The sequence below is a fragment of the Melospiza melodia genome, chromosome 15, assembly GCF_035770615.1.
Source record: "Melospiza melodia melodia isolate bMelMel2 chromosome 15, bMelMel2.pri, whole genome shotgun sequence".
Taxonomy (NCBI): Eukaryota; Metazoa; Chordata; class Aves; order Passeriformes; family Passerellidae; genus Melospiza; species Melospiza melodia.
The window spans coordinates 20,608,902-20,630,171 of record NC_086208.1 but is presented as its reverse complement, the minus strand read 5'-3'; the positions used below and the strand labels follow the sequence as shown (position 1 = coordinate 20,630,171).

Here is a 21,270-nt window from a genome sequence, read left to right as displayed (position 1 = left end):
TTCTTCCAGATGAAGCAGCCCCATATTTCAGGGTCCCTGAGCTGCACGCTGGGTCAACGGGCACATAGTGTCCATCAAGAGTGACACTGCCAGTATTGTTCCTTTCATACTGAAGGATCTTTCTGAGGCTGTTTCTGGAGCTCCAGAGCTCTCCCCTGCACTGCAGCCATTCTCATCATTATGGTGTCAGTGCTGCCAGTTTGCAGCCAGTTCAGAGCCCCATTGTGCTGGTACTGTATAAAATAAAGCTCTGCCTCAGAACCCGACATCTGAAAGACACTAAATAGAACAAGCAGTACCAAGGGTACAGTGTTCCAAAATTAACAAGAAATTTTAGCTGCAGCTCCTATGGGCATTCTTTGTTACTGCAGTTGTTCTCAATCATCCCTGCTGCTTTCTTTTCCCAGGTGACATTGATCCCAACACACGATACTGAGGTAACGCGAGAATGGTATCAACAGACCCATGAGAAACAGCAAGAGCTAAACATCATGGTACTGGCAAGCAGCAGCACTGTTGTGATGCAGGACGAATCTTTTCCAGCCTGTAAGATTGAATTCTAGATCTTCCACATTTTGTGTTCATCCATTGATTCTTCAGTCACCGATGCAACATGAGAGACACCATCTAATCACAGTCCAGTTCTTCTCTGGTTTAGTCCTCTACATGGTTCCCATTTGTCAGGCAATCGGGTATCCATCTTGCTCAGCACTGGATGCCGTGAGGAAGAAGTGCAGGGCTCTGTAATTTTCTGGACTGAGCTAAGAGTTTGTGCAAGAGCAGTTGCAGGCCAGGGGCACTTTCACCTTCCCTGCTTTATTCTGCTGCCTGTACAGTTTCTGTAGACTATCTTGGCTGCCTTGCTGCTGTGAGAGCTTGTTCTACTCTCTTCCTGGCTGCCTTGCCATTTAACCTGTAGCACCATGAACCTCACCTTTCTGGTGAGGGCTGAAGTGCTGCTGCTGCATGCAGAGTGCATGGGAGGCAGGGGGCAGAGGTGAAATCTAACTTGCAAAGAAATTGCACCAGGGAGACGAGGGAAGACAAAACCCTCTGAACTGTAATGTGACAATGAAGGTCATTCTTCCATCTCCCCTCCTGAGCATACAGGAGGTGTTCTGAGCAAGGGGACCTGTGCTCCTACTAGGCACGACCACCACATGCCAGCTTGGCAAATTTGTGTCCCAAGTACTCACCTGTGGCATCCTGCAGCACCTGTTTGCTGTGCTCAGGGAGCTGGGATGAAGGATCACGGCAGTGGGAGGGGAGGGTTCAGCACATTCCTAACCTGCTAACTTGAGCTTCGCACACAGAGCAGCCGGCTGACTCCTGCACGCCAGCTGTGTGGCAGGAGGAGGCACAGAGAGGCTGTGGCCTGAACAGTTACACACAAAGAGCATCCAAACGCACAACTACAGCCCCCTCAACAGCAGAAGGGCTGAGGAAGCCTTGGCCACGCTTGGCCCGGGATGTGGAAGAAACCTCCCTGTGCCAGCTCTGAGGACGGTGCCGAGGCAGCCGCGGGCCCTGCTGGGAGGCTGGGGCCCTGTGGCTGTGCTGTGCCAGCCTGCACACAGCAGCCATCACCTCACTGCCCGTGTGCCAGGCTCCAAGCCTTAGAGCTCTGTTCAAGCTTTTTGTTGTCCCCCCAAGTGTCCAGGATGTGGGGAATACAATTGTGGTGTGAGGGAAGAGAAGGCCCTTCCCAACATACTCGGGAAAAAGTAGTTTAGCAAGCGTAGCCATTCTCAGTTCCCTCACACTGTGGCAGGGAAGTGTTGACAGCGCAGGTGAGGCGCTGCTCATCCGTGTGGTGCCACCTTGCAGCTTGCTCCCTGGCCTGTGCATCACTGTGGGTGTCTGTCCTTGCTCTCGGATGGCCTGGCAGGAGCAGGAGTGTGTGCAGTCAGTGCCCTGTGGTGCCTCCTTGGCACACAGGCCCGTTCCAGTGTGGGAGACACGTTCTCCCAGCAGGGACTGGGGTGTTGAGGTGCACCAAGCCTGCAGCATCCACGAGCCTTTGCCATGTCCCAGAGAACCGACAGAGGCTCTTACCACAAAGATAGCTTTTCTGTAAGACAAAGAGAGTGGCAGCAGGCTGTGCTCTGGGAAAGAAGGAGTGAGATGGAAAGCTGTGCTGCAGTGGTTGTCAGCCAGCACAAAATATTTCCATCTGCTGTGACACCCACTGTGCTTGGCCCTGAGCAGAGGGCTGACTCCACCATGAGCATCCTCGGGCCCTGTGTTGCACTAGCCTGGGACACTTCAGTCACGGCAGCGTTCTGGCAGGTGACATGAAGAAAACGCTGCTTAGAAACCTGCTCCTAGCACTAAAATGGAGTTTCTAGGGAAATGGTCTATTTTGCATTTTAATTTATATATTTATTTTTTTAACTTTAAGCTGCATTTTGTGTTAATATTTTAATTTATACATGTTAACATGATACCATGTGCTTTTAGTGTCAGTTCACAGGTTTTCTCAGTACAAATACTAACATGCTGCAATTTAAACAAATGAAAAGACCATAGAGAACTTGTGGGCAGCAAAAATGTCTCTGCAAGGCGGTGTCTAAAACCCAGCAGCTGTGGGACAAGGCCTGAGGCCAGCAGCCTCCCCAAGGCACAGCCAGCTCTTTGGCTATGGCCCCTGTTAGGAGCATGTGAGCTTACTCAGGGCTTTAGCTAATTCCTGCCCTGTGCTGTGTTCATTTTAACCATGGAATCACACTGTGTCTGCCAGCATAATAAATGTCATTCTCTGCACCCTGATGGGGTCAGCATTCATAAATGTTGGTTCTGGCAACTGCAGGCACTGAAACACCTGCCGTTGCCCCTCCCTGGAATGCTGGGGGGCTTTGCCTGCTGTGCTTTGGGGAGACCCTGGCCCACTCGCCACAGGGGCAGCTGCAGGAGGCCGGACACCAGAGGCACAAGCACGGCCCTCACTGGCTCCTGGGATCCCTCTGCGTAGCTAGATGTAAAAGCTAATGCACTAACTTTAGATAGACACACACATGAATGTTTTCTCAATTTTAAACTTGAAGCAGTTCTGACTAAGCAGCAGTAATAGTGAGGCTTTGTGAGGTACCTGCATCCTCCAGGCAGGAGTGTGGCCACTGGTGGATTCCAGGAGGAAGGCTGCCCTCCATGCTCTGCTCCTGCCCTCTGCAGCTCTGCTGCTTGGCTACCTTTATCCTACACCACTTTGCTTCCCTGTCCTCAATGCTCCACATTTTTTTTCAGTTTTTGTCTCAGTCTATTCTGCCTTGAGCTTCTCTCACTCCCTATCTCCCTCTCTCCCCCACTCCATTCCATCTTAAAAAAACAATGGGGAAAAAAGACTTAGGAAAATGCTGATTCATAGAGTCTGGCCCTGCTCAGGCCACAGGAGCCAGCAGGACCTATCTGGAGCCAGAGGTAATACAACACTATAGAGAGAAACAGTTAAACTCTGCTTTTGCTTGTTTCTGCATGTGGGCAACAACGCGTAATCTTCCTGTATGTAATAGGTAAAAAATACTATTTTAAACCTATAATTAAAAAAAGTGAACGTCTTAACTGTATTGAAATGGCATCTTGTGCTCCTAGCTTCTTCTATGCTAAATGTTTTAAGAAGAGAGCCCTGATTCTTTTCTTCAGCATCACATTTCTATTTGAATTTAGTTCCTTGAGTTCTGTCCTTTTGCCCATTTCCATGTGAAACACTGTAACTAACTGCTGTCAAGAGAGGAGCCCAACACATTAAAAATAAAGCCACATTAATTGCGAATGAGAACATCTCCGGTGGTTTCCAGCTGTTTTTTCAGTGAGCCCACGGCCATGGCTGCTGTGCCACCCTCCCATGCCTCCCAGCGGAGGCGAGCCCCAGCTTTTCCAGCAACACCCCACGTTCGCCAGCAGCTGCTGAACTCTGCTGTGACCTGGAAAGGGACATGCACACAAGGGCCCAGAGCCTGCCCGGGACAGCCCCTGGCCCCAGCAGGGTAACTGTGGGTCCCTCCTGGGGCACGTCTGGGACAGCTGGCCAGGGGCTGCGGGGGGAGAGCAGCTCCTGACAATGCAGTGAGGAGCCTGGCGTGGCCTGTGTGCCATGCAGCACCATCCCTCCTCACAGTTCCAGAATCATGCATTCCATTGGGCCCTCCACCTGGCCCTGCACTCCTTGGCAATGGCAGCTCTGCCCAGCACTGCTGGCACTCTCTGAGCTGCAAGGGTCTCTGGCAGGCAGCACACCCGCTGGCGTGGCACCTGGGCACAGGCATGCCAGGGACTCCATGCCTGACCCACTGCAGCAGCTGGGCTTTGGCACCTCTGCAGAACTTCAGCCTGACCTCCAACAAGGGAACGATCTTCCAGCTCCTTACCAGAAAACTGGGACAGCTGCTGCTCTGCCTGTGGTGCAACAGAGTCAGGAGAGGCTGATGCCCAGTTAGTTCTGTTCCTTCCTGCCTGTCCTCAGAAGGAAGCAATGGCACAGGTGGGTGCTAGGAAAAAAGAAAGCAGATTCTGTGCTACAGTCCTCAGGAGAGAGGCCATCATTGCCCCAGACCACACCACAGCTTGTGCAGGCCCTGGTGGGGACCTCAGGGCAGCTGCCAAACCCAGTGCTGATGGGAGGAACCATGAACTGTTACCATAAACCAGGAACTACTTCCACACACAGCTACTTTTCAAGTAAATGACACTGTCTCTGCTAACCAAGGTCCTGTGACCGCAGTGCATTTCCCCAGGGCGTGCAGGCTCTGTAGGGGTCAGCACCCGAGGGCCCTTGTCCATGCCCCCCTCAGGAATGAGCCCCTGCAGCAGGTGCTCGTGGGCCCATCGTGGCAGCCACGCTGCCCTGGCACTGTCCCCAGACAGGAACACACAGGCCCTGGCAGGAGACGTGGCTGCCACAGCAGTGCTGGACACACCATTCCAGTGTCCTCATTCTACCACAAACGCCCCTGAGACCTGGCAAGCCAGGAGCTCTTCCCCAGTATGACCAGTTCTCCTATGCAGGAAAAAGGAGGTTTTTTTCCTGGCCTGGAGCCTGTGCTTTTCCAACAGGTCTGACTCCAGCCACAGCTGCTCTTCCAGGACAAGAGAGCATGAGCAGGGCTTACTGTTCCAAGCACCTGCAAGCTTTGGCACATACACACTGCTGCCAAGCCAGCATCAGAGACAGAGACACCGGACCCACAGCATAGATTTACTGTGAACACACATTGTCACAACACAGCATAGAGATCTTTGGGCACAGCTTCACAAAAACAGAGATCCTAGCTACAGACAGACACGCAGACTTGTCCATAAATACAGAGGAGTGGGAAGCACAGCCCCGGCCGGCACTCGGGATGCGGCAGGGACACCCGTATCAATCTTGCCCTCAGGCTTGTGCTCACAAGGCATTTACATAAATATCCATTAAATACTTTTCATTTTATATAATAAAGATTTCTCCTTATTGGTTTCTAATAGTCCTGAATTATCAAAATAGCAGTTTCTTTTAATCCCTGTCACCAAGACCTCAGAGCTGTACCCTGCCTGATCCTTGGGGACGAGAAAAAACAACTGTGTGTGTCTTCCCTGCACACCCTCTCAGGCTGGATGCCCAGGCTCCTGCCGGCCCCAGTCCAGCAGGGAAACATCCAAGGCCATGCCAAAGGGATGTTTCCCTGCAAGTGGCAGTCAAACCTGATACCCTCACTACCCTTGTTTTCCACACTCGTTCAGAATGCTTTCTGCTTTTGCTGGTTTTCCTACCATGGACTCTCTAGACCTGATTTTGGTGGCCAGCAGTGGGATTTCAGAGAGGAAGAAGGAAGAAACAGAGAGGAGGTTGGTAGTTGTGATGGATCTGATTAATTTGGGCCCAGAATGCCTTTCTCTCAAGGCTGTGGGCCAAAGGGTCAGGAGGATCTGTCCTCTTTGGACTTACCACCCTAAAAGCCTTGGCTGTACCAGTCCTCTAATGCTGCTGTCCCAGTGAGCACAAAGCCCTTGGGACACCAAGGCAGCACCATGTCCCTGCTCCATGAAGGTGCCATGCCAGTACCCAGACTGCATTGTTGTTCATTTAACGAGGCAAGCATTCTTGCTGAATGGCAAAGAGCTGGCTTGTGGAGGAGCAAAGCAGTCTCTTCCACACCACAGAGTCCTGTAGCCCTGGGACGTGGCTTCCTCTCTGCTGTGCACCGCCAGCTGCGTGAGGTGCCATGCAGGAAGTCGGGCTGCACTCAGGCTGAGAAGTGCTTGCAGTGTGCTTCCAGTAAGCCACTAAATTTGCTGATCCTTCTGACACAGCAGCTGCAGTTCCTCCACATTCTTCTCAGGAGTCAGTGGCTGCACCTGGCACAGGTGACCAGAGAAAAGCTGGTCTGACAGAGCACTGTCCCCCAGCAGCTCCTTGCCTGTATGCTCTGGGTCCAACATCTGTCCCAGCAGCTCCTCTTCACAGGGCACCAGGATCTCCTTGGACAGATCCAGGCCAGTCATTCCCCTGAGAGACCCCTCACCTGGCTTCCCTGTCTCCCCAGCCAGCCCCAGGTCAAATCCTTCACCACACTTTGGGTTTCCTATGTTACTTGGCTCTAACATTTCCCCAGATGATTTTTCTTCATCCCGCTCTCCCATGCTCTCCTCTTCTGGGTTCGCATCCTCCCCTGCCAGCTCCAGAATCCTGCCTGGCTCTGGGCCCTTATTGCAGACCAGGGTCTCTGGGGCACTTGGCTCTGCTGCTGGCAGCCCAGACACACCCTCCCGCACGTCAGGCTCTCTGCGTGGCGCTTGACTCTCCTCCTGCTCAGGGGACTGGCTGGTCAGCTGCTCCTCACTTTTTGGGGGGCTGACGGAAAGTTTCTCAGTGAAGCTGAAACGAGCACAGCTGTCCACAGAAGTTGGGGAGGATGGGCCTGCACTGGAGACGGTGCTGGAGGGGCCACTGCTGTCTGCAAAGAGGAAGAAAAATCTTAAAACATGTAGCTGGTATTTTCCTACCCGAACTGTCACAGTCCCACAGTTCTGCAACCAAGAGGTGAGGGCTGTCTATATGCTGTGGGACCTGTCAGGGGCTTGAAGCTGGTCTGGGACATTTCTGGCAATTCAGCTGATGAAAACCCAATCACACAGAGTACACTACTACCTTTTAATCCAGTGCTATATGTTGGCATACAGCCAAGAGCAGACTCTGTTGTTACAGCACAAAATGTGAAGTGTGATGTTTCGCTTCAAAATGCAAACCAATTTATTTCATTCCCTTACTATTACGGAACAACCCCAGCTTCAACTTGCTCCTCCTGGTTCCTGATACACACAGTCCCTGAGTGCTGAGTGAGAGTCAACACTAGAGAAAGAAATATTGATTCTCTACTAATGCTTATTCTTGCCTTATATTGCACAATAAGCAAAATTAGAGCAATAGCTATATTGCATCTAATCCAATAAAGGAGGAGAATGAAACAACTGTTTTCAGCCAGACTGGTTTCCTGGCCTTGCTGACTCCACAGCCTTCCCTCCCTGCCCGTTGCATCGGCCCTGACCGAGCGCAGAGCACACTCACACCAAGGGGGTTTGTCCGAGCGCGGGCGCAGCGGCAGCGACGACGACGACAGGATTCGCTGGGACATGAAGGGGTCTCCTGGGATCTGGCTCCCAATCATTGAATCAAACAGAGCTTCAGGAAAAAAAATACACACATCAGTAATATTCCTACAGACATAAAGGAACGGCTTGTAGCCCAGCAGTCACGAGCAGGCACTCTGGGAAGAGCTAAAGACCAGTGCCAATTCAGAGCCATGCCAGCCCATCAGGTCCTGGGAATCTGAGGCTAAGATTTCCAGAGCTGGAGTCGGTGTCCTCATCACCCTACTCATCAGCTAGAGACAGGCCTGACTGATTATTTGCCACGTAAGCGGCCTAGGATGGCTCTGAGCTGGGTCCTGTGGCTCATTCCTGGGCTGGAACACTCAGGGACAGGCTCCAGGGGCTGCACTGCTCTGCAGTGCTGTCAGGCTGATCTGCCCAAGAACGGGAAAGAGCAGGCGTGCTCCCTGCCCTGCCAGAGCCCAGCCAGCGAGCAGTACCTGCGGTGGAGTGGGCGTGCGGCTCGCTGCAGCTCCGGCACACGGCCGTCAGGAACTCGTTCACCTGCCGCAGAGACAGCGAGTTGTGCAGCGTCTCCAGGGGATAGATGGTGGGAACCATGGAGCAGCCTTCAAAACCTGCAAAGAGACCACGCAGAGAATGAATAGAGGAAACAGCAGGGAAAATCCATGCAGGAGCAGTCGTGGCTGAAGGAGCTGGGCAGTCTGGGAATCAAACAACAGGCACACTCAGGCCTCAGGTCATCTCTTCTAACCCAAGAAAATCACCACGAAGCAATCCCATGCAAATACAGACCTGAAAGCAAGCACCTGGGTACACATGGAGGGGAAAAGAGGAAAAGTATCTGGCAGGTGCCATTTTTGCTGCTGAGCCTGGGACACTTAAAATACACAGCCATGATGGAGAACTTGGCACAGAGCTTGGCACAGTGCCCCCTCTCACAGAAGCCAAACAGAATTGAAGTGGTGCCAACAGAATTTCCATTAAAGAGGTCCCACCGCTGGTGACCCCTGGCTGGCACAGCCCCCTCTCCCCACAGCAGGGAGCACACCCTGCAGCAGCCACAAGGAGCCACAGAAACTCCCTGTCACAGCATCCCCCCCGTGCACCCCGACAGGCTGTGTCCAAAGGAAGGGCTGGGTAATGAATTATTTGTCCCTTTAACTAGAATTCACTGCCAGCAAACCCAGAACGAGCATAAAATAGGCATCTCAGCGTGTAATAGACACTTTCTCAAAGCTAAGCTGCATCACAACCACTCAGAATAAATCCTTTGCTGCTCAAGCCAGCAGAGTATCATAGCAAAGCATCTTCCTCTTCATCCCAGCTTCCTGTAAATGCCTTGTGGAACCAAGCCAACCTGAACTGTCAGAGGAGCAAGGAAGAAACAGATGAGTCCGTGGGTATATGGAATGAGGCTGCCCCCTGCTCTGTTTAATGCCTCTCTCAATTTTAATGGCCTCTCAACTCCTCAGGGTTGGGCTTCCCATTCTGTGGCCCCCCAGTCGCCTCCAAGGACCTCAAAAAGACTCTGGAAAGAAACTGTGTTTGCTTCTACAGAGAAGGAAAAATACTTTGAAATGCAAAAAGCAAGAGAGTTCTTGATGCAATCTGTAGCAAGATGTCTGCCCACCACACCAACAGGACAAAACTGACCCCTGCAGCTTGGCAGTACCTCAGGAGAAGCCCTGGAGCACCTGTTTGTGTACTGCAGACAGTTGTTCCAGTCGCCTCCAGGACAGGCTCTGCTCCAATATCCTCACCTAACCCAGCTCTGCAAGAGGCAAGGAGCATGAGCCATGAAGGTGCTCACTGCAATAAATAACAGTTGGTGGAGATAAAGAATCCTCCAGAGAGTTCACAAGGTTACCTACGCCACAAAGGACCTACAAACATAATTCAAGACAAAAAGGATAACAAATCCTCGGCTAGGATGAAGAAACATAAGACACAGAAAAAAGACCACATTCTTGTGTCTGTTGCTGAGAAGTCCTGAGAGTGGAAGTGCTGAGCAAGGAAGAATGAATGTCCTCTATTTTCTCAGAGGCCTCCTGGGAGACAGAGCTAAACAAAAAAGGTGAGGGCAAATCTTAAAATGGTCACGGGAGATAGTTGTGGAGCAGCCCAGTTTGAGGCTAATGTCATTTCACAACAGAATCTGGTCTGAGAGGGGCCAAAGTTGGCTCAGGTATTGGGGTCTCCAAAGAAAAAAGGAAGTTTAAAGATAAGATAGGGCAAAGCAATGTTACAAGATACACTAGGGGCACCAATGGGGATCTGAGTGCTTGGGCTCCCCTCTAGTAAGATGAGGAAATCAAAGGTCCAGCAATAAAAGAAACATTAGACACTGACACACAGCTGATGTGAAATCACATACCTGTATCCCCAAAGTGCCAGGTGCCTGCTTATGCAACTCTGCCCAGCGCTGTGGCACTGCACCACTCTTGAGCAAGCAGAGGAAAATGGCCCAAGTTTCCTCTTTCAAGGTGGAGGAGCACTGTGTTCAAGGAATCCTTTTCATTTGTGTACAGGACCCCACTCCCTGCACACCTCCCTGGACCTGCTGGGCTGCTGGGGAAGAGGCCAACAGTGGCTCACGCCACCCCAGCACAGCCAAGGCAGCAGCTGCCACTACGGATCACAATCCCGATGTGTCTGCAGTGAAGGCTCCAACCACTGCTGCACCACACACATTTAGCAAGGATTCTCACCTTTGGGAAAGGGCAAGAAAAACAAAATGTGACAGCAAGCCACAGGAACCATCCTTGACTGTCAGTTACCCTGTGCTGACTGTGCAGCTACTGCTGATGCTCCCCCAAACTCTTTCCTGGGGCCTGAAGGGCAGGAGTCTGTGATGCAGGCAATGGCACGAGAAACTGGACAGAATTCCACCCATTTTGTACCAACATCCAACAGCAGCCCACAGAGGAAGTTCTGTGTGCCAGTGTTCTGCTTGCCAGTTCTTCTGGACTGACGAAGCACTTGTCCAGTCTCAGCACAAACAAAAGCACTCGTCAGGCTCCTCTCTGACATGCATCATCAATCCACCCCTATTCTCCTGGACGAACTCCAACATGCCACATGTATATTGTATATGAAGGATCACAAGTCCAGACAGCACATACAACTGTCTAGTCATGGGCTCCAAACATCAGGGACCCAGAGCTCAGAATTGCTGTGGATATCATCTGTCTCTGCCGTATTCTCGTTTCCCCTTGAACTCAGTTAAGCTCCCAACATCGCCAGGTACCGTGGTACGGAGCTTGGAAAAAACCCACTTCTGTCCAAAGTACCTCAACTCACTCCATTAGAAACCTTCTTGCTCCTGCATCTACACAAAACTGTGGGTCCCCACCCCTTCCCTCAGGCCACTCAGACCACTATTACAAACAGCCTTCCCAGGTTTCTAATTTTGCAAATTTCTACCTCTTCCACCTTGTCTCAAGTGATGATGGTCAGATCAGAGCCCACTATTTCATATACGAGTTTGGGGCTGTTTCCCTTTGTAATTTAAATTAATTTACAGTGGACATCACTGCTACTCTCCTGCTCATCATCACAGGACTACTCTCTGTCCACAGCTGACCTTTGGCTTTCAGTACCAGTGGGATTCATTACCAATATGAACTCACTTCACACATTCTTTATCCCAGCTATGACCACACAGGTTCCCAAACATTCCTTCAGGGCTCCACTGTTGATTTTTCCAACTATGGATGCCAACTGCATACTTTTGACTCACTGATTCTATCTTCTAATTCATGTTTCCTTTGTGTGGATAGAAGTACAGTGGAAAGCCAAGAGAGGACAGAAGAATGCAGTTTTCACAAGGAAGAAACCTGGGCTGTCAACCATGTCTGCTCTGAGAAGAGCCTCAGCAGGAATCCCAAACATATCAATGAACTGTGGGCTTGCTGATGGATGGGAAAACAGCATGAACTCGATGCTGGATATTTGATTTCCAGCTGGGAGGGCTGCTGCACTGGTAAGGAGTTGGGAGCACCTAACGCCTGTGTTGGGGCAGGACGCAGCCCCCACCAGGTGCTGTGTCCAAAGCACTGAGCTCATTTTCTCTCCCCACCCGAGCTCACAAACAGGGCCAAGACTTGCAGCAGGGAAAGCTCAGCCCTTGCTCTGGAGCAGTCTGCTGTGATCCAGCATCTCTTCCCTTGAAGCAGCTCTTGCTCCTCTTTAGCATTTGTTGCCAGGAGACCAAGGAATTGTCCTAATTACATGTGAAAAGCAACTGTCTCCAAATCTGTCTGTTTGACAGAAAGGGCCACATCAAGGAAAAACAGACTTAAGAAAAATTCTCATCTTCCAGGCTCTGAAAATGCTTGGTCTTGCTGCTTCACTACATGGAAGGCTGCACTGTCTGTGCCCTTTCCACCTGTGGGTCTGAATGGAAAGAGGGGTCCATGCATCACACCACACAGCTCAGCAAGCCACATGCTCCGAGCAGCTCCTATGGTGCAAGTAAACCTCAGCAGCCAGCCCCAGCTCGTTGCCTCCTTCAGGGAGCAGCAACCTTTCTGCCTGTGTGAGCAGCACCAAGGCCTCCATGCATCAGACTCCCCGTCTGTGACAGAGGCTGAAAAACACCAGAGAAACAGCAGCAAGCTTTGACTGATAACATCTGGGTTCAGTGCTGAAGTTGCCTACCTCTTCCCACCAGAGACAGGACACACTGAGAGGCCCTATCAGGCAGGAAAGATGCCATGCAGTGCAGCCACACAGAAGCTCAGCTCTACCCTGTCTTAACTCAGTCTCTCTAGATACAACACACCCACAAGCACTCACTTCCCCAAAATTTCCACAGCAAGTTCACTCAGCTTGTGACCAGCTGCAGCATCTCCTTAATCTCTTCCTCTACTCTTACTACCCACTTTGGTTCCTCCATTTCTAAGGGGGCACTCTGTGGCAGCTCACCAAGAGCTGCACACAGCATCCTGCCAGCAGGGCATCCCATCGATAGCAGATCATCAGCTCCCTGAAGGGAGCTTAAGGCTTACCCTGGCTAAAGGAAGGAGGCAACAAACAATTGCCAAAGATGGAAAGAGCAGTCACAGCCACATGGGGAGTGGAGGCTCCATGTGGAAAGGCTCCTGCCTAAGGCTCCAAAACTGCTGGTACAACAGCCCACACAGCTTGCGGGAGCAGCAGCCTAGAGACCTTTGGGATTTGGTGAGGGAAACACTTTCCTTTTTCAGAAGCAAAGCATACTTTGCACTCTCAAGCAGACAGTGGTCCCTGCTCAGCTACAAGAGCATGGGACAGAGGCAGCTGCAGCGTGCAGTACCGTAAAGACACTCCAAGTCATCCTGCCCTGAGATCAGCCAGCTCCTGAAGAGGCGCAGGTGGTAGGAGCACTGCTGCAGGTGATGGGCTAGGGTGGCATCCAAGGAGATGGTCCGGCTCGCGGCACAGTCAGAGGAAAAACGCCGTAGCAACTGGGCAACGTGCTGGTGCTCCAACACATCTGGAGGAAAGGGGCCATAGAGAGTGAGAGGAGAGGGGCAGGTACAGCTGGGGGACAGAGAAACTGCGGAGATGTGGGCATGGAGCTGCCAGCACCAGGGCCGCTGGGTGAGAAGGACACACGCCACACATTAAGCGAAATCCCTCCCACAGCGAGCAGGTCAGGAATGCCCTTGAGAGTTATGCTTCCCCAGTGACACCAGGGCAGACCAGACTCCCACCCAGCCCAGGCTTTGCCCAGCTGCAGCACAGGGCACTGCCTGAGAGCGAGGGCTCATCTTTGTAAAGGAAAGCCTGACAAGGGAATAAATTTCAGGACACATTCCAAGTCCAATGCAGTTCAGGTCTGGCTAGATAAAAGGATCAGGCTCAGGGCCAGACTCGCCCTTCCGCAGCTCACATGAGAAATCCAGCGGTGCCAAGACTGCCAACAGTGTTTGAGTCCTACATCCAAGCGCAGCCAGGCACATCAGCACGGGGAGAGAGCAAATGGCCCAGCATCAAATGAGCAGAGGCTGTGCAAGGCACTTCGGGAACAGCAGGGTCTGACTGAGAGCAAAGTGCTGAGAGTGCAGCAGAACAGAGGGAGCACAGAAGCACTGACTTTCCTTGTCTTTGAGAACAGCCCTGTGCAACCTTCTGTGATAGCCTCGCATAGCAGACAAGATACCAGCATGCAGGCATGCCTTCTCTCTATACACAGCCTCAGGACTCACGTCACCCACCCAAGACTTGTGCGACCAGGGCATAAACTATCTGGCCTGATGCTATGCTTGACCACTACCTTGGCTCACCCATTCCATTTCACCACACAGAGGCAGCTCTCCAGACACAAAATCCTGACTCAGAGCTAGGAATACTTTTTGCATTCAGTTTTTTAAGTGCTTCATGGGGTAAACATCCCTTCTGCTCAAAGTAGTGCAAATCCTAGACCAAATATCCCTGACTTTGAGCTCTCACCTGCTGGACCCCTGTCTTTTTTTCTTGATTAAGAAGCTCCTTGCCATCAAAAATACTAATTGGGCTTTTGGGAGAAACATGATGCCCGGTTTAACCAGACTGTATTTGGAGCAGGGGCAACTGCTTTACAGCGTGTCTTACACAAGGCTGGAACTTAGTACAACCTTTGCAGGAAAGATAGAACAACACACCCTGCTGACATACACCATGTGAGCTCCAATGCTGTCCAGACATACAGACAAACCAAGCAATTGGCCACTCTGGAAAAACCAAAGCCAAGCAAACACAGAGAATAGGCTCCCTCTAGTTATTTGAAACAGTAAAGCCACAGTGACTTGTCCTTTCCCATTTCATCCTTCCCAAAACTTTCATTTTCAGAACAGTCTTCTGAATTTCATTCATCTTCCAGATTACACCAAGCAGGATGTCTTCATATTCGCAAGCTGCCTTGATCACATCAGGCAGAAATACTTGGTAGTGTTCAGTGATCTCCTTTGGTTCCGGCTTGTCTCAGCAGCAGGAGCCATGCAAGAGGAGGGGTGCTGTGAAACCTCTTTAAAAGTATCTGTGCAAGAGCTGGAGAGTAAACACTGGTTCAAGGCACCTGCTACAGCAGGGCTAGTGGCCTGTAACCTCACAGACTCACACTTTGGTTGTCAGGCAAGTAGCAACATGGAGGAGAGACAGTGAATTAGCAGAAGCTCTGTCCGACACCTGGCCGACATCTGTCCCCAAACCTTTCCAGAGGGACAGGCAGGATGGGATGAAGCAGGTGATGCCACCCCAGGTAGCATGATGCCCATTCCTTCCCCCAAGCCAGCACCATTCACCAACAGCAGATGAGTAAGAGCTGTGGAGAGACACATTGCACAGGGTAACGTCTGCAGAAAAGGTGAGCCTACCTGTGCCAACACCACCGTGCTTGGAGGAACCACAAGACCAGCCTAACAGAGATGTTTCACAACAGGAGGCTACCAGCACTCCTGACATGATGCACCAGGTGCACTTCCTTCTTTCCCACCATACACTAGGCCCTTCCAGGTGACACACAGCTGTCCTAGTGTTATTCTTGTTTTCATTCTGCAAATCTGCAGTGTAGGAACTGAGGACCTAAGCTGCTGATGCTTCATGATATGGAATGAGCATCAGCCCCCAGTCCAGTGGTATTTTCCCCCTGATCCCCACCCTCCCAACAAGGAGCACGACAAAAGGCCTCAATGTCACCGCAGAGTTAAAGGCTGCTTTAGCAGCACCCTCACAGAGCCATGGCTTCTGCCTCTTCCCCTGGGACAAGAACACCTCAGGGAAAACAGAGGCACCACTGAGCAGTAGCAGGGTATGAGTGAGCACATTAGTCACAAGGAGACAATGGAGGAAGGTGAAGCATGTTTGGACACCAGATACACAAACACAAAAAAACCACAAGAAGGCTGAGAGGAGAACGTGTGCAGAGAAAAGTGAACGTGAGCATGGGGTTAGAAGTGTGAGGGAACATCAAATCCAGAAAGCAAACATACCATTAGTCGGATGCTTTGCAAACGACACAGAAAATCGTTTTACGGCTGGCATAGACAAGAGCTCTGAGGAAATAAAAACAGATCATCTCAGTTAACAGCCTGCTTCAAAGGATCTCCCGACCTTCATACACCTGATTACGCTTTCAGGTTCACCTTCCTGACCCCCACAACAGCTGCCCCCACTGGCACTGCTGTGGCATTCAACACTCTGCCTGTGGGCCCACCTGAAGCATTCTGCATCTGCCAGCCCTCACACCACCCTGCCAGGGTCTCCCCAGCATGCACACTCAGCCACACTCGGTCACCCTCCGTCAGCAGCTCACAGCTTCCCACCACAGCAGGCTCAGCCAGTGCAGAATGCAGCCAGGCCATGCTCACAGCCACCAGAGCACGTGTCCCAGCCGGCAGCAGCACCACAGCAGGACTGTTCTCAGCATTCACCTCTGCCCAAGGAAAACAAACACTCTTCTGCACAGGGACTAAGGAGTTCCAGCAAAGGTACAGCTCAAAACAACCTCCTAATGCAAGCTATATAGAGCTATTTATGAATTTAAAGGCAAATCACCTGAGTAGGGAAGAAGGAAAAGACCCATGAAGACCCATGCCTCTACAGTTCTCTAAAACATTTCAGTATGGGGGAAGCTTTGGGATACACCTGTCAGAGTGGTCCTCAGGCTTCTCCTGGCCATGCCCCAGGCCAGGCCGAGCTCTCCCATACAAATCCCCTATCAGAAAGACTGTGCAAGGACAGACACTGTGCATCCAATGGGTGCAAACAGATAGGCTTTAAAGGACATGGATTGGGCTCCACATGCGCACACACACACACACACACACACACACACAAAAAGGCTGGAAGCTTTGCTTTTTTCCCCACACTGGAAATTCCTCAGCTATAATGAAAAAGAATGGCCTGGATCAGACCACCTATATGCGGGATTTGATGTGAGACCCCAGCCAATCATACCTTTTACTGCTATTGGGGATCTTTCAGGAAATAGTAGAAAACCCTTTTATTTCTCTTTCATGTTTCATGCATCCATTCTCCCTAGTGCACAGGATGTGTATGCCTTCACCCTTCATCAGTGCACCAAAGCATGCTCCATACTCCCAATGTGCTCCTACATGCAGTGGCTTGGCCAAAGAATGTATCTAAAACCAACTCTCACTGGAACTTCCTCCTCTAGTGTACCAGCCCTAAAAATTGTTTTTCTTTCTTTAAACTCAACAAACAGCATGACAATCTTCCCTGCACGTGCAAGCCCTTGGAAGTGTCTGTCCTGCAGCTGCAGTCAGCTGGTGACCATCTCCACACCTCCCCTTGCCCTGGGGGCACAACAACTGAAATGGCACTGACCCAGTCTGCTGGATCCCTGGCTTCAGGAAAGCCAGCCTGTAACCACAACCATCCACGGACCTTCCCTCAGCTTGAGGCTCAGAAAACTTCCCGCTGAAGTATTCCTTAGCCCTCCTCCAGCTCCAAGCATAAAAGGCTTCAGAAATAAGGGCCCTTGAAACTTCCCCAGAAAAAGGCAAGTCTACACTGGTGAAGTACTGTATGCCACACACTGCACCTTGAAGCGTCACAGCCATGAAAAACTACCAAAGAGTTCACGCAAAAATGTGCTGCTTTTCAATGCCATTAGTCTAAAGAGTGTGGAACAGGTCTTAAAACAAATGTTCTCCAAGAGTCTGCTGTAGCTGCAGTGCCACGGACTGCAACCATGCGTAGTGATGTTCGGATTCAATTCCATTGTTCAGCGCTGCAGTAGTGCCCACTTAAGCGAAAACATGCAGATCAAGGGCTCATTTCACATTCCAAACTACTTTCCCCAGAAGCTAAATGTCCTTCTGCCTTCTCCTTGTTTTCCTGACACCTTCCCTCCAAATGCCCTTACTGCAGCAAGGCACTGACAGCACAGGGTCTCAGGGCATGCCAAGGAACATGAAAACAGAAGCATAACATCAAGATTTATAATTCTGAGCTCTGTTAGACACATGCTAGGCAACTAAGTCTGCATTTTAGGTACTTGAGGGTACAAGTGCATCTCAGCACACAGAGATGCAGTTGGGATTTGGTGAGGGAAATCACTTGTCACTGAATTTAGGCTTAGCAGGAGTCCATGGCCTCAAATGCCTGTAGCCTGCTGCAGGCATGTCCTGCTGCACAGCCCACAGTTCCACAGAGGCACAGAGCCCAGCACCAGCACTGAGCAGGGTTCTGTGCCCAGCTGGACACACAGCAGCCTCTGATGCTTTTCCCTGAGAATCGCTGCTGCCTTGGACTCCCACTCCTTGCAGAGTCAGGAAAGAACAGCTGCCAGGGCCTTGGCTGGCCTTTTCAGAGGCTTCACCATGACTCATATCCTGGTTTTGTGCCAAACACCATCAGCTTATTCTGCAACCTGAGCAGCCAGTACTTGCTGCCTGGGGCAGCTCAGACTGGTACACTGGGGCTGAGAACACTCCCGTGTCACCCTCCCTGCCACCATCATTCACAGCCCAATGTGTGGCTGGGAGTGCCCTGAGGAGGGGAGAACCAGCTCAGCTTTCTCTTATACAAGAAAAGCAGCACATGCAGCTAGCGTACATAGTGGCACCTACAGAGTTCCAACAGGGATGAGAATTGGACAACATCTTTCCATCCTGATTTGCTAGGCCATTTTCCTTGCCTCAAAACTGGACAAAAATCCAGATGAACCAACCTCGTGTCTTTCCCAAACTACTCCCTTAATCCTCTTCCCACTTTGAAAACCGGCAGTGTTAATGTTCCTTACAATCCCAATAAGAAAGGCACTCCGAATCTGCATTGAGTAAAATATCAAAAAGATAAGACATCCAATAGAGACAACCTTACATCCATCCATTCAAATGCTGGGAAACCTTAGGTGGATTTCCAACCTTGTCAGAGTATGCTGTGCAAACCCTGCCCATGGAGCTCCCCAAATCAGTGTCCCAACAAATGGTATGTGAATCAGTACTGAAGAGTTTGAGTGAGTGTCTTTCCTAGCAGGACCACAGTGGACACTTGCACTTGTGCATGACACCCTCCAGCTGCTCCAGGACAGCCCAGCCTGTGCCCTGTGCCCCAACTTCCTTGCAAATAACAACGCTCTGCTGCTCCCTGCACATGGCACCGAGTGCTGCCGGCAGGCCAGGGTGCAGCTGCAGCACCTGCAGCCATGGGCATGGAGTGTCTCTAACCCTGGCCCCAATGCCTTCACCAAAGGCTTGCTGACCTGCCCGGCAGTTTTTGCACAGCTGCACAGAAACCAGACTTTCCAGTACTTCATCTGCAGTACTTCATCCACAGCAACTCACTCACCTCGGGCGTATTGCCCTTGGCTCCGGAGAGCTCCCTCAGACTGCCACGTGCTCAGCCTCTCTCTAGTGCCCACCTTAACCATGCCCAAGCACATCATTCTGTCTTTGGGATGGCTCCACCTTCCATGGGGCAAGGATTACTGCCCCAAAAAGAGCTTCATTTTAGCATCAGCAAGATGATCAAGGTAAGCAAGATGATGTGATCTGCTGGATTGCCCTTCCAGGACAAACTGATTTAATATCTCGACCAATAAATTCCCCTTCACAACAGCCAACTACTATTAAAACATCAGACCAAAATCAGACCCCAGCAATACCACACATCAGCCTAAAACTTTTCTCACAATGTTAGGTCCCTTCTGTGCTAGCAAGAATCGTGATTTCTTGCAGCATGGTAAAATTTACCATTGTAGATGTGATGAATACATACATTGAACTGTCACTGTTTTCCGCAGTCCAAGTCTGTGCCACAGGCACATCTTGAGACGCCAGTGTCCACAAAGTACCGCCCTGCTGCCAGGGAACACACATACCGTCTTTGTATGTCAGGCTGCTGGCAAACTTTTTGCCATGGCTGCGTGCGTAGTCCTGGAGGTTGGGGGCACTGGAGGAGCCTCCCAGCACAGTGGTGCTAAACAGCCCGGTGCACTGTGACCCTGGAAAGGCAGGGAAGGTGTTAGTAACACATACCCACTGCATGCAGCGACAGAAAAGCAGGGTTAGTCAAAGGATGAAGGGTGAACTGGCCACTTCACAAGCAACTTCAGGAAAAAAACATGACACCTGGAAGCACAGGGAGGCCGTGTTCTCCATTCTAAATTCCACAGTGCCAAATGCAGAGCAGGTAGCACAAACCTCAGCACCAGGGAAGTTCCTAACTTCATCCAGAGGTTTACTTCCATTTGGCTTTCTTGCCCTCACCTAGGGGAAACACCTTCACCCCTTTTAGTCAGCAAAGCCAAAGCTACACACTGATGCCAGAACACTCAGGATGCCAAACCACTGATGTTCATGTCACAGAGGTTCATTGCTCTTTGCCCTTTCTCTTTGGAAAGCTCCTTTTTGTGCAGGACACTGAGGAGAGGAAAGAATTGTCTGATCTGTGGACCAGCCAGCGTGGATTCGTCTCCAGGCAAACAAGCAGAGAAAGTTCTTGTTCTCACAAACTTTCCATCACAGACAGACTTTACTCCTCATGGCTCACTGCTCCAGCACAGGAGCAACGGGCCCACCAAGAGCCTTGCAAAGCACCAGATGTGCACACAGCATGGAACCTGACCTACCCAGAGTCAAGGAACACGGCATGCAAGGTGGAGGGCAACCTCCTTCCTGGGGCTTTGGCTTTGCTTCTCCAAGGCACAGTGCTCTGAACACTGACTTGGCTTCCCGTGATATTTAGTGAACACCAGGCATTTCAAAGAGGATTCTTTCAACTGACTGAGGAAAGCAACTGTGAGTCGAGACAAAACCTCATTATGGGCCAGACACAGCCACTGATTGGCTGCAGATTCTCTGTAAACAGTCCTGCTGCTGCATTCTGTACTGACTGCTCAAACCAACGTTACTCGTACATACAAAGGGCTTCCAGAAACAAGCAGATTGATCTGGTCTGCCACAGCAAAAACCTGCAACACAGAACAGTGCAACTGTTACTGCTCTGAAAGAGAACCTGCCTATACTGGAAGCAGCTCTTGATTCTAAAATATGGCAGCATAGCATGATTTAGGTTGGAAGGAGACTGAAGCTTCTTTCCCAACACCCCAGGAGGACCAGCTCAGATCAGCTTGCTAGGGTTTGTCCAATCAAGTTGTCAATACCTCCAAGAAAGTAAATTTCACAATCTCTCTGGGCCCCTGCTCTAACATCTGGCACATTCACGGTGGGTGAAAAATCTATTCCTCCTAGCTAATTGGAACTTCTTATGCTGCAACTTGTGTTCATTGTTTCTCCATCAACAACCACAGGGCTCTGGGGATAGTCTGTGTCTGTTCTCTCTGCAATCTCCCATTTAGGTGCTGAAAGAGCATTAAGGTCTCCAGTCCCCACAAGCTCCAATCTGAACAAGCACAGCTCCCAGTTTTTCCTCCAATGCCATGAGCTCCAGGCTTCTCACCCATTTCCACTGCCTCCCAGTGAGCTCACAGCCCTGACACAGCCCAGGGAGCCTGGGGCAGGACAGCAGAGCTTCAGGCACGCACGAGAGGTGAACAGAAAGAGCCAAAGCCCTCAGCTGGACAGCTGTACTCCAGCTGATGCAGCCAGGCATGCCATCAGCCTTCCTTGGTGTGAGGACACACTGCTGCTTCACATCCACTCATTGCTCTTGGGGACCCCAGCTCCATTCCTGCAAAGATCCTTAAGCCAGAGCTTCTTTGGAGAAAACACAGAGATCCTGAGCATTAAAATG

The 21,270-nt window shown here is 51.0% G+C and overlaps 2 protein-coding genes across 13 annotated transcripts in view; one reads left to right on the top strand and one right to left on the bottom strand.

Annotated features, from left to right (window-relative positions):
- MAP1A (microtubule associated protein 1A) overlaps positions 1-3,775 on the top strand; it is a 50,651-nt gene extending 46,876 nt beyond the window's left edge. For all 3 annotated transcript variants that reach the window (XM_063170105.1, XM_063170107.1, XM_063170106.1), the window contains one exon: positions 408-3,775. In XM_063170105.1, the coding sequence (XP_063026175.1) occupies positions 408-563 (156 nt within the window). In that variant the 3' untranslated portion in view covers positions 564-3,775. The remainder of the gene's footprint in view (positions 1-407) is intronic.
- Positions 3,776-5,170: 1,395 nt separating this feature from the next.
- Positions 5,171-21,270, bottom strand: part of PPIP5K1 (diphosphoinositol pentakisphosphate kinase 1) — a 42,197-nt gene continuing 26,097 nt past the window's right edge. For 3 of the 10 annotated variants that reach the window (XM_063170110.1, XM_063170109.1, XM_063170108.1), the window contains 6 exons: positions 19,397-19,519; positions 15,540-15,602; positions 12,884-13,063; positions 8,064-8,201; positions 7,541-7,654; positions 5,171-6,929 (listed from right to left, as the gene is read on the bottom strand). In XM_063170110.1, the coding sequence (XP_063026180.1) occupies positions 6,259-6,929; positions 7,541-7,654; positions 8,064-8,201; positions 12,884-13,063; positions 15,540-15,602; positions 19,397-19,519 (1,289 nt within the window). In that variant the 3' untranslated portion in view covers positions 5,171-6,258. The remainder of the gene's footprint in view (positions 6,930-7,540; positions 7,655-8,063; positions 8,202-12,883; positions 13,064-15,539; positions 15,603-19,396; positions 19,520-21,270) is intronic. The other 7 variants (XM_063170111.1, XM_063170113.1, XM_063170114.1 and 4 more) reach the window with 7 other exon arrangements.